The sequence below is a fragment of the Nelumbo nucifera genome, chromosome 1 (assembly GCF_055504915.1).
Source record: "Nelumbo nucifera cultivar China Antique chromosome 1, China Antique-T2T, whole genome shotgun sequence".
Taxonomy (NCBI): domain Eukaryota; kingdom Viridiplantae; phylum Streptophyta; class Magnoliopsida; order Proteales; family Nelumbonaceae; genus Nelumbo; species Nelumbo nucifera.
The window spans coordinates 160328313-160344685 of NC_142649.1; the positions used below are offsets into that span (position 1 = coordinate 160328313).

Below are 16373 nucleotides of genomic sequence, written 5' to 3' on the forward strand. Positions count from 1 at the left end.
AGAAGCCTTAAGCCATGTCAAATAATAGATAAAACAGGAAGTATATATGTTAACTGAATAGTTTAACATAAATAAGCCCTGATATCGAAAAAATAAATGAAAAAAATTCAGACGAACTGAGTCGGAAAAGTAGGATCAAAATTCAAAACTTCAAAAATAGGCTTAGCTAAGAGATAAGGATGACTAAATTCTTGGAATAAAAGCTAGATAACGACAATTACCAATAATGATAGAAGAGTTGGTGGTAGGTGGCTACATGAACACACTATTGCTATACATTGATCCACGATGACAATCAACTGCTTGAATGAATGAAGCATAACAAGAAGCTGGCTACGGGACCCTACAGGCCTACCTACAGTCACACGTCAAGACAATCTTCTGTAGGAGATGTTCCCAACCTACGGCCGCAGTGTCTTGTGGATTAGGATAGGATGCCGCCAACGTATCTTAACTCAAAAAAGTATATATAGAATTATTCTTTCATTTGGAAGGAGAAAATCAAAAATGAAAAAAGTTACTAATTGATCGACCAACATAGGCATTCATACAATGTCCATTTCTTGGGATGCCTTTGCCTTGTATATAAAAGAAGGGTAATATGGGTATTATAAAATTAAATAATTGAATCCAACTAATATTTATAACACATTAAATAAAGATTTTAATAACATTAAAAATTTCAATCATAATATTATTATAACTGGTTCACGTTTTTTGCACGCATGCACCATACAGATTTTGCATTAATAATTTATCCAATAAAACATACACGGACATGGCAAATTGGTAATTAAAAATGAGTCCATCGGTTTACCAAAAAAACACAGAGTCTCTATCTACTTACATATGGTCTTACATTGCATTAATATCTATATACGTGTTACTGTTACAGATTGAATGTAAGTGCACGTACATCAAATTTAGCTCTAACCTGTGCACAGATTTATATATAAAAGAAAAGAAAATTGCAGCAAATCTCGATTATTAGATTAAATCAGGTAGGTCGGTCTGTTTATAACGTTGCTGTAGGCCCACCACCACCTTACCGTCAGTCCGTCAACACCAGCACCAGCCCATTAAATCCATGGTCTTACGTGTGCAATTGCTAAAGTGGACATGCGTTAGTTCTACGCACCGCCTTCGAATCTGAATAAACATCACTGACGCACAATTTAGCATTTACAACACAATACAACACTGCACAAGGTTCTCGGTTGTCGAGAAAAAATAAATAAATAAAGGGACAAAAAATCTCTGTGGACCGCTCACCTGGTTGAGCCAATTAAAGAGGGGTGGTTCTCACTGCCCAGACCAACAGTTTCCGGCCCATGGGTTGCTGTTGGAATTAATTTGACCCATTAGGCTCAATGGACTTCAATTCAACTATTCCGGGCTCCGGGGGCCCAAGCTTCATGTTTTTTTTTTTTTTTGACGCCATGTTTGAATTATATGAAATTGACAGACCATTCTCCATGTGCAATAATTAGGACTTTTTTTTTTTTATATTAAAGAAAAGGAATTAACGCAATAATTTAAATGTAGAAAGTAATGGATCCTTCGGCAGTATGTGACCTGAAACAGGAATAAGAGATAAGGCATTTTGATTTATCACATTAGGACATTAGATCTTTTGGCTTGGAGTTTAGACGGCTATTGAAGCCCATAAAATGCCACATTTTTTGGCCCATGTTCAATGGACTGGAGATTAAGTTTTCTAATTAGAGAGAGCTGTGTTACAAATGAAAAGACTAAAGAACCCTTTTACAATTGAAGCTGCTAATGGGTTTGATATTTATTAGCTGCCTACTCTGGCCTTTTTCGTGATAGTTGTCCTGAAATTTGAATTATTGTGGTCAGTGGAGAGTGGGTAATCATTCTCAGAGGTCATCTAGCATTAGCTGCAATAAAATCAAGAAATAGCCACTAGAGAAGAGAATAGAGTTGGCAAAGTGAGGACAACTCCTAGTTGGGTCTTGTCTCGCTAACAGTAAATATTCTGGCTTAAACATTTATTTTCACAAGAGGCCTCTCTGTTCCCTCTTGGTTAATGATGTTGGGTCATGACCTTTTTCTTATGTAGAGAGATAAAAGAGAGGGGGGGGGGGGGTAATGGTTTTGGCTGTACAACCTCATCATCAAAGCAATGGTTTTATATAGAGGAGAGGTAGTAGTAAGTATAATTTTGGCTGTACAGCCCTAGACAATCTGATCATCCCTAATATAAAAGCAGCATAATAAGGACAAGTCTAAGCTGTCCTCAGGTGCGACTCCATTATTGACCTTTGTAATCAAAACAAACAGTTTTGCATCAAGCAAGTGAAAACTGGAAAGTAGCAACCTTGGGTATGGGCCTGGCTAAGCATAGGCTTTCATTTTGGGTCCATATTTTACTCGGTCCAGGGTTCCGAATTAACCAGCTCAGATTAAGAAGTGGTTTCCGGTCTTTTAGGTTATGTTTGGTTTGAAAAAAAAAAAAAGAAAAGGAAAGAAAAGATAGGAAAATCTATATAAGATTTGTGAAGGTTTTTCTATTTTTTTTTTCCTACGTTTTCCTTCAAACCAAACATAGCTTTAAGGGCTAAAAAAAATGATTAGAGCGAAACGACGCGCCTCGTCCCTTTTTCTTTTTTCCTTTTCTCAGCGCGAATCTTTGAAAATAAAAAACAGAAGTTGAGCAACGCGCTCAGCATGTAAATTTATTTTTTTATGCCTTACAAAAGCGATCTCTACCATACATCTGGAATATCGATTCAATTGAAGAGTCGCCCAGCTATCAGTAGAGTTGGGTCCCACACAGTATTCCATGTTTACAGTATAAGATGGATTTGCACGGGTTTTGAATTTTCAAAATAAGTTTATTTTCTCGAGAGGAAAGCAAAAGTGAAGAAGCAAAGGAGCGAATAGCTTTAGAAGTTTTTCTTCTTTGGCTGCTTTTGGATCATTCTCTTTTATTTTTCTTTTCTGATTAGATCAGTAGTATATTAAAGCTTTTATTCGTCCAGTTGGTTTCCATTCTCTCTTTGCTCTCGTCCCTGTATTCCTTCTCCGGAACAAAACAGCCACCTTATCTCTGCTGTTTTTTTTTTAATCTTTTATTCGATTTTTTTTTTCGGTTTTAGTGTTGTTCCATCTTCGTTATCTGAGGGTTATCGGCCATGTCGTTCAGAGGAGGGGTAAGGTTTTAGCCCATTTGATTTAATTACTGATCTTAGCTTCATGGATTGATTGGTTTTGATCACTAATGGAACTGCTTCATGAATTTTCGTGAGATTTTTTCGTTGTTGGATTTGTTCCGTTTTAGTGATTTACTGTATATTAGTGATGGAAATATAATTATTGCTAATATTTCTACGGATATTTGTATTGATGTTGCTTTTGGCGTTCATGATCGATGGATCTTGATCAGATCTTAAATTGTTTGAGTCTAGGAGAAACGATTTGATGTTTCACTTTTTTAAAGCTTTTTTTTTTCCTTGAAAAATAGGGAGGTCTTTCTGTTAAAAAGAAATTAAGAGAGTTAGTTTCTCTTTTCATTTCATGTTTCTATTTTGATTTAAAAACTACTGATTTTTTACTTTGACATTCCTCCTTTATGGAGTTTCTAAGCAAGGGCAAATTTTATGAAAATCTAAATCGGTTTGTGCTTTCTTCATTATTGTAGTTGAGCTTCGATTGATATTTTTATTGACTCCATGTTATAAGCTTATTTTTTTCCCTTAAATAATCAGTGACACTCAAATATGTAGGACCTAATCTTGTAATATTTTAAGGGCTAATTCTTTTGGAATTTAATTGCCATTTCTATTTTCGTCTTTTTTATTTTATTTTTTTAGTTTTTCTTTTCCTTCCCTCCTAATTAGGGAATTATTGGACAAGTTCCTCAGATTGCATGCTGCGAATTTCTGAAGCTAGAGAGTTTAATTCCTTTTCTTGAACTAGATTTTTTTTGGTAACACTGTGATTTTAACAATTCATGATGTTTCATGAATTATGCATTTTCTGATCATCTTTCTTTTGACCCTTCTCTCCCCCATCCCCACCCCCAAATAAAGCCCTTTAAGAATCATTCACAATTTTTTGACATTATTTTCACTTATTTTGTCTAAGTGCTTAGACATGAAGTTTTCGAGTTGCAGGTAAATGCTTCTTCTGGCATGGGGGTGGCAGATCATAGTAAAAGCACTTTTTTGGAATTGAAGAGGAAGAAGATATACCGTTATGTGATCTTTAAGATTGATGAAAAGAAAAAGGAGGTTGTTGTTGAGAAGACTGGAGGTCCAGCTGAGAGCTATGATGATTTTGCAGCAGCTTTGCCTGAGAATGATTGCCGATATGCAGTCTATGACTTTGATTTTGTGACTTCAGAGAATTGCCAAAAGAGCAAGATCTTCTTCATTGCATGGTTTGCTTTTTTCCTTAAGTTTCCCATTTTCAGTGTTTGCTTTGTATTGTCAATAGTTAATTGGCTGTTTGAAGTTATTGGATCTCATCTAAATGCTCTTTTCCTTTCTGACAATGAGATCAGAGAATTATACAGCAATCTATACTTTAGTTGTCCTTTTGAACACTATTATATATAGGAAGCCTTTATATCTCAATTATTTCAAGTTCAAGTATGGCAACTTGTATGATAATCCTACCATGTTTCATTTCAAATGCTTCTATTTGACCATGAATAACGCAAGTATGCATTTGCAAGCATATATATCTGCTCATATGTGCTGTATTTTTTATTTTTCCATGTTGCTACTCACAAAAGTCAGCATTGACTTAATGATATTTTGTTGACAACAATTAGCCTTTTATTCACTATTGTAATATCTAACCTTTTATTGCACAAACATATATTAGAGTTCTGGAGTGGCATCTATTATTTTAATCAAGCACAATCTTTATAATATATTTCTTCTTTGTTAAGACTAGTTAATACCATAGCATGAGGACAAAATTCCTTTGGACAGACATCATCCTGACAGTTAATAGCTTAAAAGTACCATAATTTGGCAGCAGTATCATTACATGCCTTGGTTGTCTAGAAAGATACAAGCGGTTCTACTGCCTGATTCACCTTGCTCAAGATCAGTGGATCTGATCAAGGTAATGCAAATATTAAAAATGGATCTTACTTGTGGTGATGATTGTCATGCAAATGTTTTTGTTCTTTCGCTTTCTCAGTTCAGATTAGATTTGGAGGAGACCACAGAGGAGGCCTTGGTCATGGCCTCATGAGAAGGGAAGACTAGTTTACGCAAGTAAAAACCAAAAAGATAAACCAAGAGAAAACGGACACAAACAAGAAAGCACTTCAAGATTGCTGAATCTAACTGCAATTTCACTCTCCAAACTGTATCCCTACCTCTTATGGATATCTTAATGGGTTTCTTAAATTCTGAGTTATTGTTATCTCTAGAAGAACCTGACTCAACTCTAGGCGGCACTCTTTGTTTGTCAAGTGTAACTTTCAGATGTTACATTTCCATTTTAATTGAGTGACAGTCTGCTAGCATTTGAGGCCACTGTTAGCTTGGATTATGGAAGAGGGATCCAAATCATTTATGCCTTTTGCTTTTGAATCTTGAAATATGGAAAGAATGGTTTTTGGAATAGCATCCAGGGCCAGGCGGAACTCCTAACCTGGAAAATTGATTCTAGTTATTCACTTTTGAATAAAGAGAGCTTAACTGAATCTCCACTAAGTTATTTTGTCACTGCTTTCTGTATATATTTTTTTTTATATCCTGTTTCTATTGCACTCTATTTGCTTGCTTCGTCTTTTTTATATCCTGTTTCTGTTGCACTCTATTTGCTTGCTTATTGTCTTATTCCAATAAGATTCTAGATCTAGTTTTAACTTTTAATATTAGGTTTAACAGGAGCCTCCTGTACTCCTGTTCCAATGGTTAGACATCTAGAAGTCTAACTCCCATGGAACATGTTGACCGCTGCAGGTTCCTGGGCATGTTCCTGGGGCGCTTATTACCTTGATCGGGCTATTATTCACAACCATGATTACTTTATAACAAAGGCGTGCATTTTACTTGATTGTTGAGGTTCCTGTTGCCTCGGATATTGATATCCAATTTATAAAATCAATAGATTCTAGAATGTGAGATTACAAGAAGACTTACTTCTTTTCCGTTGCGTTATTCTTCTTATTCTCCATTCAGTGTCTTGTTTCAAAGGCTTCAGGAACGTTAAATCATGAACGTTTTGTTTAGACCAAAAATTTTCACTTAGGCTGTGGAAAGAATGGAGCAGGGTCACCAGGATTTTAAGACCATATTGGTCCATTGGAATTGAAGGGCTAAAAAATAATACTGTTGAAAGATGTAACTTATTTTTTCTGAGGTTCTAATGAAAGAGCTACCCCTACTAGGAACGATCATTTCTTCTCAAGAAATGATAGTGGCATCACTTCTTGAGGCATTTATTTGTTAACATCATTTGGGCAAAGAAAACCTTTGCTTTAATCCTTCTGCTTTTATTCATTTTGACTTAACGTGTGGCATGTTCACCTGTACAGGGCCCCATCCATCTCTCGTATCCGTGCCAAGATGCTGTATGCCACCTCCAAGGACAGGTTCCGACGCGAGCTTGATGGTATCCACTATGAGATTCAAGCTACCGACCCTACAGAGATGGATCTTGATGTGCTCAGAGACCGCGCACACTGAACATTTGTTTGTTTCTCTAGTTGAATGGTTTTTGTGGCTGCTCGGCTATCAAAGAACTAAGATCCTGCCACCAGCGTAAATGCTCTTCACTGCATCAATCATATAGTGACTGATTATGTGCAATCTCTGTTTCTGACATGAGAGACATATGGCTTAATCATTAAATAATTTGGCACCTGGGAAGGCTGATTGGAAGCTCATACCTAAAAACGTTGGCTTCTGGGGAACTTGGGTTTCTTCGTTACATGATGCCTCTCAGATGTAGATGGGTTTGGTTATGGATATCGACTCTGCAATATATATAATATATTTCTTCTAAAATGGGATATTTGAGGATGCCTATCTCCTTTTCTATGCATTCCTTTTTATAAATTGGGATATTTTCTTGTTGAATTTAGGTGGCGTTTGGATGTCCAAGTTTCGCCACTCTGTCTCTGAAACTAATCAGAAGTGGTTGTCCGTGATCCCCCTCTTGTGTATTTGGTTATGGCTTGGATTGGCCTGAAATTTTTCCCTGTGCGTGCGTGCATTTGTCTTTTAGATGGCTTTTGATGCTGGGGAGTAGCCTAAGATAATGGTGCTCATGACTGGTCCGATTGGGTCATTTACTCGATTCATGGAAAAAGCTATGTTAAAGCTTAAAAGGACCATCTAGGCAGTTGTAGTAGTAGTACCAAAGCCTTTCAAATGTTCCCATAGATGTTTGTGCTTTGGCATGCAACCTTGAATCATATTGTGGATGGCTTAGATGCAATCGTCACGCAGTTCATGGGAGTCAACCCAGGGGAAATGTATAGAACGAAACGTTAGCAATAACGGAGAGTGAGGACAAAGGAATCTTTGTATGTAGAGCTTCTCTTGTAATGTTAAAGAGTTAGGCACTTAGGCCTTGTTCGTTTTAGGGAAGTTATTTATCTCAAAGCGTTAACCAAATGATGGGATCGGTTAGTCTGTTGTTTGGATTCATCTTCGGCAATTAGGATTATAAATGGGTCGGGGAGGGATAGCGGTGGCAATTCGGCAGTTTGGGTTGGGTTTGGTTATCCGTCAATGGATCCATTAATGACCGAGTTATGGGTTGGGTTCAATTCAAACCTGCCGTCACCCAATCTAACTCGCCTAAACCCATTAACCTTATATTTATGTACTTAAAACAAATACCTAACTCCCACTTGACAAATAAGTTGGTCATGGCTTGATGGTAATAGTAGCTGTTATCTACACAAGTGGTGAATGTTCAAATCACATTACATGTATGTTATTTTTACACAAATAGCAAAACCATTTGATTATGTTTGAGTTTCGAGTTTGATTGAACCACTTAGGCTTAAATCAGTCAAACCAACTTGAACTATCTAATTGGATTGTCTTTGAGATAATCACATCAAGAGTGGTTGAACTGTTTGGATTCGGATTAGTCCGATCGAACCGGTTCTATCAATGATAAATTGACTGGGATCGGCTCATATCAAGTTGTGCATGGGTTTGGGACCAAACCAATTGGTTTGAAGCGGGTTAAGGGAAGTAAATTGGGCCGGTCCAAATTTGGTTCACATGTACAATGCGGGTCGGGTTGGGCGACTCACATTGAACCAAAACAAGTGGCTAGGATTCAGGTCTAGTCCGAACCAACCCGTTTTAGATTCAGGTCGACCAAGATCGGCCTGATCTGGATTGGGTTGGGTTCGGATTGGGCTGACCAACTCAAATGAACTGAACCGAGGTGATCAGATCTATTCATATTTAGACCGAGTTGAACTAGCTTGAACTCGGGTCGATTTGATTTGGGTGAAGTGTGTTGATTCAAGGCAAAACTAATTTTAGTCAATAATTAACAAAAAAATAATGCATTAATTATAAATTATTTCACTCAAATAAATAAAATTAAAAAAAAGGGCTAAGGAATTAATACTTTGGTTATCCACAACCCAACCTGACCCAACCCATTTAAATTGATCCAATGGGTGATCAACCCATTTCCAACCCACCAAATAAATGGTCTGGTTGGGTGTGTCCAATGGGTTAGGTGAGAAATTGCCACCCCTAGCCTGGGATTTCTGTTCCTTAGCAATCTTGGACTCTTCTTTTTGAAATTCAGAACTTGGAAAACAATTTTAGTTAAATAAAGTTTGTATATATAAATAGAAACCTGAACAAACCTACACATGAGGTGGTGCAACATGTAGAGGTGTAAATCAGGCCGGGCTGCTTGCGGCATAGCACAACACGACAACCTACGGGCCGTGCTAGGCCCAACACAATGGTCTATGCCGTGCTAGGCCAGGGGTTCGAGGTCCACGGGGCGGCAGGGGGTATTTATGTATTTTGCTTGGGGGGGGGAAATGACATAAATGCCCTCCAACAGCTATATAACAACTAGTTTGGGGGGCTTTTGTGTAAAGTTATAAATAACTTTACAATGACCAAAATACCCCTCCCAACAACTAAATAACATCTAGTTTTTAGGGTATTTGGGCAATTGAATTATGTTCAATTCCTATAAATAGCCCTATCCTCCACCAATCTCATCACACCAATTCAACAATTGTCTCAATCTCTTCTCTCTCTCTCTCTCATACTCATACATTCTCAATTCTCTACAATCTGAGCAATTCTGATTGCCTGATTGTCTGATTCTCTTTTCTCCAATTCTCAAGTCTCAACTTTATTGAAGTTTCAACTTTCAACAAGAAGAGGCTTGCTCAACCAACTCAAGTATCTCAATTTGGGAGGTTTGGACGTCGAAAGGCTTCATTGCTTCAACCGTTGAGATTAAGTTGGGATTTTGAACCAACAATCCGGGTAAGTTGAATTAGATTAATTTTTATCTTTTTAGAATTAAAAAAATGGCCGATTTTTCTGAAAACTGATTCCCCAACATGTTCACCATTGGTGATATTCAATCGCATCATGATAGTGTTAGCACTGATGCGATTGATATATAGAAGTGGAACTTTCACCCCCGATACTAATACTAGAGGAAAAAGGAGGGCCTCTAAGTTGAGTAGCCCTGTTTGGAAAATTTTCAAAGTAGATGATATTGAGGGGAAGGGAAAAAGGGCAGTTTGCCAAAAATGCAGGAAAAATTTTAGTTATTGTATCAAGGGTGGTACGGGTCATTTGAACAGGCATTTGTTCACACATGAGAAGGAAGAAGATGAAGGGAGAGAAGCAACTCAAACACAAATTGGGAGGGGGAGTAGTTTTGGTACATTTAAATATTCACAAGAAAAAATGAGACAAAAATTAGCTAAGTGTATTGTACATGCAAAACAACCATTTGTATTAGCTGAAGATTCAAAGCTTGAAAAATGGTTGTTTAATTTTGTAAACCCACAATATGAAAAAAGTTTCTAGGAATACTATTAGATCAGATGCTTTAAAAATTTTTTATTCATATAAACAAAATTTAATTTCTTTTTTATCAAATCTTAATTCTAAAATTGCAATTACTTCTGATGTTTGGATATCTAAATTTAATATAAGTTATATTTGTGTTACCGGCCATTTCATTGATGAAAATTGGCTTTTAAATAAAACAATTTTAAATATTAGTAGGCTTGAATGGCCACATACTGGCCCAACTATTGCTGCAAGTATTTTAAATAATTTGCATGCTTATGGAATAGAAAATAAATTATTTTCTATAAGTTTTGATAATGCCAGCAATAATGATTTTGCAATAAATATTTTAAAATCTAAATTAAGACCATGTTTAAATAGTAAATTATTTCATATCAGATGTGCATGTCACATATTAAATTTATGTATTCAAGATGCCTTGAATATTATTTCTACTCATATTTTTAAAATTAGAAATTGTATTATATATATTAGAAGTTCAAGGGCAAGAAAACAAGAATTTAAATATTTATGTCAAAATTATGGTTTAAAATATAAACATTTTATATCAGATGTGAAACATAGGTGGAATTCTACCTATGCTATGTTAGAAAGTTTATTTCTCATAAACAAATTCTTACTGATTTTTATAATTCAAAAATGCCTAATGATATGATATTTGAGGAAGGCTGGGAAATGACAGTCTGTATAAGAGATTTTTTAAAACATTTTTATGATGCATCTAATGAATTATTAGAAATTTATTACCCAACTAGTTGTAATTTACCTTATCAATTAATGGTAATTAGTGATTGTTTTGCAAAATATAGAAATAATCCACAATTTCAATGTATTGTTGAAATAATGAAAAACAAATTTAAAAAATATTGGGAGAACATTTCTCCTCTTTATTGTTTAGCTACAATATTAGACCCTAGGATTAGGAAAGATGGTTTAGATATTTTACTTGAATCATATTGTGAAAATATGAACATTGATATAGAAAATAAAATATGAACTTGTACAACATCTTCTACTTCTAACTTTGAGCCTAGTAGTAGAAGAGAAAAACTTTTTTATTTAATAAGTAGAAGGCATAAATCTGCTACTTCTACAACAAGTTCATTTACTGAACTTAATTTTTATTTACAAGCAAATTTTTCTAATTTAGGTGAAGGATCAAATACTTTTGATATTTTAACCTAGTGGAGTGAACATTCGAAAAATTATCCAGTTTTCGCCGCCATGGCACATGATCTACTAACCCCTCCGGTGTCTACAGTTCCATCGGAGTCTTGTTTTAGTCTAGGTACCAGGGTGCTGGACAACAAGAGAAGCTACATGAATGATGAAAGCATAGAGACGTGCATCTGCTTCAAGGATTGGCTAGATGCAGAAGATAGATTACAAGACAAAGGAGAGCATGATACTATACCGGATATTTCACCTGAAGCAGATGATGAAAGTCATGATTCATGAAGTTGACTAGTTGCATAGAATTTTTTATTTTTTCAAATTATTGTAATTTTTTTAATTTATTTGATATATTTTTTTTTAATTTTTTAACAATGTAATTTTGTATTTTCAATTTGTAACTATATTGTATTTTTTATATTTTATTAATTTATTCCATTTTCATATTTCATTCATCCAAGTATCCAATCATCCAATCATTGTATTTGTAATTTGTATCATTCAAATTTAAATGAAATAAAATTCCTAATTTTCTTTCAATTTGTTATTCCATCATTCTTATTTCAATTTTATTAAGTATTTTTTTTCGGAGAAGTACAGAAACACCCGATGCAAAATTCTGAATTTCAGCCCCCCCTACTACTAGCCCTCTACCCCCTATAAACCACATCCTACCCGTGAATTTGGCATCAATTCACGGCCAGGATGCAATCCCCCTGTACTATGGGGCTATAAAATTCTGATATGGGCTGATTGGTTATTCTCCTTTTTTTTTTCATTTATGTGTTAGATAACTTAGATTTCTCATTTCTTAATTTTTGAAATAGTTCCTAAGGCCAAAGTTCAAACGAAAGTTAAATATTTTAGTTTTACACTTTTACTTAGAAAAGAAATCAAAATAAAAAAAAAATAGTCTGACCCGATTTGGCCTAGGCCCAAGGCCTGATCTGTGGCCCAACCCGGCATGGCCCAAGCTCATGGCATGGCCTGCAGCCCGGCTCGGATCGGCCCAGGCCTGCAGCACGGCACGGGCCCGCATGGGTCTGGGCCGTTGGCCGTGCCGGGCCGACCCCCAAAATTTTCACTGAGGAGGGCAGCATGGCCCGTGACGGTCCACGAGCCATCACGGCATGGCCCGACACAACCCACTTTACACCTCTAGTAACATGCCAATAAATCTCAATCAGAGTTCTTTTGGCTTGTAAATCAAGCTTCCTGGATGTTAGACTTCGATGCTTTTGGGGCCTACAGGGTAATTTTGCTTTTGAAAAAATATCTATGTTATTTTATTAAAAGGGGTAATTTTGTCTCATCCAAGTGTTGATAATTTTTCCTCACGTAAAATGTTATTTATCCACTAGGGAGATGGGTGTCATTTACCCAAATATCTCACATAAATCTGAAAAAGGAATAAGAGTATCCACCCTTAAGAGGACCTGTTTTCTAGTTCACTTTGCCCTTACCCCAAGGAGGTAATGTTGGTATTCATTGTTTCTCTTAATGGAAGGATTGAAAACTATTCTTTCTTTAAATTTTTAAAATAATAAATCTGAAAATTAGAAGAAACTTGCAATATTTGAATGAGCCTTAGACCCAAGTTATTCATTGCACTCTATATATTTGTATTTGTACTTGTACTCCTTCCATATTGAGCCTTAAGCTTAGTTTGGAAGGAGTACAAATACAAATATGTACATTATAAATTCATACAAAATAATACAAAATATAAGGTTTTGCTGCGCTCCTCACAGAGAGATTTAAATGGAAGGTAACTCCGCCCGAAACTGTTAACTTCTTTGGTTTCTGAATAAACTTTCCAAGCCATTATGCATACTGTATATAGTCCAACACAATTTAGCTTTTAAGGACAATCTATGTTTCATGGAGCAGTGGTTTTGCTGAGATTTGCTAAGGATTAGAGGGAATGGTTTGTTATTCTTGTTGCGTCAGATTAGATTTCATTGATTGGAAATGGATTTCCGTGAGATTTCAAGGGTTTTGATTTAGTTTGGAGACAATATACATGTAGAGGCATTGTTGAAAATCTGGATCTATTTACTTTTGTTTTGAAATTTTGAAGAATAATAGAGGGAAAAAGTGATCAATATTGGGATTTCAAAATTTTCTATACATTATGTGGCGCTACAGGTGAATGGATTGTGATGGAACACTAACGGTAATGGACACTAATGACAGGAATGATTTAGTCAATTTTCAGAAAATTTTAGGATACTTTAAAGAAATTTACATACAATAAGGGTAGAATAAGTCAATTTCCTAAAACTTAGGAATACGTTAGATTTTCTGAAATAAAAAATCATAAGATGAAAAAAATAAGAAGGGTAAATTTCTTAAACTACCCTTATAGTTTAGCTAATCGATTAAGTGTACTCTTACTATTTGAAAATTGACCAACACTACCTTTACTGTTTTTGACAATTGAGTAATACTTTCTTTTTACTGTTAGCATCCGTTAATAGAAAGACAAAAAAGACTATTTTATCTTTTATTCTTCTTCAAATTTTAAAATAAAATAGGAAAAAAGGAAAAAAAATGCTTATTCATCAAACCCTGTTGGAGCTCTTCTTCGAGAGACCCTTGGTGATTGGAGCCGTTCAAGACATAATGACCAGCCTTGTTTGCGTCACTCTTGGAGCAGTAGGTCTTTGCGTGGGTGGCGATTGCAGAGATTAACATGTTGTTGTCGTTTTAATTTGTTACTTTGGTTAATAAGGTGGATGATACACTTGGGGTATTCCACACGCACGCGGTGGCAGGGCTGTTAGGTGGAGTACTGAGGGGCTATTGGCGGAAATGGTCCTTTGCCGGCTCATCTTACCGGTGAAGAACTTGAGAGGTGCATTCAAAGGTGGGGAAGGAGGGGTATAATTACTGAAGCAATTGAGTACAGTCACTCGGGATTCGCTGGAGAATGCAGAATAGAAAACGAGAGATATTGAAGTGAAGAGGAAAGCCACCAATGTTACTTTCATCGTTAGAGAGAATATGCCGCCCCTTTTTTTTGTAGGGGATGCAAAAAATTTCTAGGATTTAAAGAGTTCTTGACTGGTGATGTTGTGCGATCTGACTGCTCCCTGTTGGAGGATGATCTGGCTTCTAGTCGGACGACGAGCTAAGTAAATTTGCAAAATAAGATCAGAGAATCCGGGGTGGCTAGCCCGACGAGGTCACTCCGATGCTTAAGTTAGTAAGCTGTTTGCGAGCTGAAATAACTTTGAGAATGTAGAGAGCTAGAGAGCTAGAGAGCTAGAGAGCAGAGAAATCACGTGTACCTTAAGCCATCGGGGTTGGAGCCTTTATATAGTTGAGTCCTCGCGGGTTTTGCGGATCGGTTCTGGGATCTTCGTCAGGATGGGATCCGTTTTGGCTTTAATTGGGGGATAACGTTGCCAACTGATAAGGTTTATCAATTCCGCCCAAACCGGGTGGGAAGGAGATAAGGCTTGCCGTTACGTGGCGTGATCCTGTGAGATTCGGAATCAGCTGGAGGGATTTTCGGGATCATCACGTAGTGGTCTGAGCCGGTATCCCCGAGCTGATGCTTTTTAGTTCCGAACTAGATTGAATGCCGAAGTGCTTTGGGGTCAAGGTGATCCTACTGCGATCTTGTACCGAGGTGACCTCGTCCCGAGGTTGTTGAATATCTGAGCTCGATCTGTTGCAAACTAGGCATGTTAGGCTGAGTTGTCATCTTAGTCAGGTCATGTCCACATGTCCCCTTTTTACTAGGTTGGGCCAAATCGTCCTTCATCAATTGCCCCCCACTCCCCGAGGCAGGGGTCCCGACCTGGTGCGGGGAGTTCATGACAAGTCCAGGTGGATTTGGTCCGAGGTCTAGGCGGCTTGTCGGATGAATCGCCGGTCGGACCTGTTCGGCCACCCGGCTCAACCAGGAATAACCCAGGTCACGTCTAGTTTACGCACGGACATCACGCGATCTATAAACTTCGCGGACGTCAAAACACACGCTAAACCGATTTCAACCTCGGGGGTCACGCAGTCGGTTTTCCTGGGAGCCGTCGGATCACTTCAATCTCGATCGTTGATTCTTGGACACAACGGTTATAAATAGGGGGCCCGAGGCTCATTTGTTTCGCCACAAATTCGCTAGCCTTCGATCTGAGGTCGCGTTCAAGTTCCTTAGCTCGGTGTCTTCCTTCAGTTCGGTCTCTCTTTGGTGAGTCTTCCCTAGCTCTCCTTTTTGATTCCATGTCTTTTCCATGTCTAACTTTAGTTTTGACAGTCTTTTAGATGGGAGCGGTGAATCCGCTGGGGCCGAGGTGGGTACTTCGGCTTAAGTCGTAGATCACCATACTGAAGAAGCTACTTCGGGTCAAGATGCGGTCCACGATCCTCCTGAGGTGGGATCACCCCGGGAGGCTCGAGAGGCCTTGGGTGATCTGGCGTCCACCTCGCATTGAGGTCGACAGCCAAATAACTTTGGCCCGTCGACAATGATGGCGGATAGGCTCCTGTCCCTAGTAGCTTGGTATAGGCTTTCGAGCAACTTTGTCTATAGTCTTCCCTTAGGTAACTTTCCTTGGGAGCACGGTCACAACGAGATCGTGATCTTCGAGGAGCAGCTCATAGCTGGTCTTCGTCTTCCGTTTCACCCCATGATTGTCGAAATCATAAAACTTTTTAACATTACCATAGATCAACTGCACCCGAACTCCATTCGTAACGTAGTAGGAACCATTTCCCTCTTCCATGACTATAACCTTCCTCTTGACCTTGATATCTTTTTCTTCCATTCTCTCAATAAAGAAAAACTCCTCCTGTGTTCTACCCGAACATAGGCGAACTTACTACCTATCCCCTTGTCCGAGCTATAAACTCTTGCACGAGCTCCCAAATAAGGTCCCAGCCTGGAAAAGGCATTACTTCGTGGTCCGTAACACTAAGGAGTGGCCTTTCCCGACCCACTGGAGGGCGAACATTCAAGATCCCGGTGTCAGGCTGGACTTGAAGACAAGGGAAGCGCTCTGATCTTGGGTGGAGCTCGGTCTCAAGTTTGTGGATTACGTGACCGAAGACAAGCTCGTGCAGGCTAGTCTGAGTCCTGGTAGGTCGTCGCTTGTTGTGTTGCCTTTGTTTTATTTCGGTGCCATTTCTGATAGTTTGCTTTTGTTGCAGCAA

The 16373-nt window shown here is 37.7% G+C and overlaps 1 protein-coding gene across 1 annotated transcript; it reads left to right on the plus strand.

The window, feature by feature from the left end:
• The first annotated feature begins 2686 nt into the window (after window positions 1-2686).
• Window positions 2687-7013, plus strand: LOC104610019 (actin-depolymerizing factor-like). The gene is made up of 3 exons (XM_010276468.3): window positions 2687-3176; window positions 4140-4405; window positions 6527-7013. Exons 1-3 carry the CDS (start codon window positions 3159-3161, stop codon window positions 6675-6677), a joined length of 435 nt encoding a protein of 144 aa, XP_010274770.1. The 5' UTR covers window positions 2687-3158; the 3' UTR covers window positions 6678-7013.
• The last annotated feature ends 9360 nt before the right edge of the window (window positions 7014-16373 follow it).

What these genes read in the sequence shown, in the direction of transcription:
- LOC104610019 (XM_010276468.3), top strand. An exon ending in AAGATCTTCTTCATTGCATG is followed by an intron (nt 4,406 to 6,526) that starts GTTTGCTTTTTT and finishes TCACCTGTACAG; the next exon opens with GGCCCCATCCATCTCTCGTA.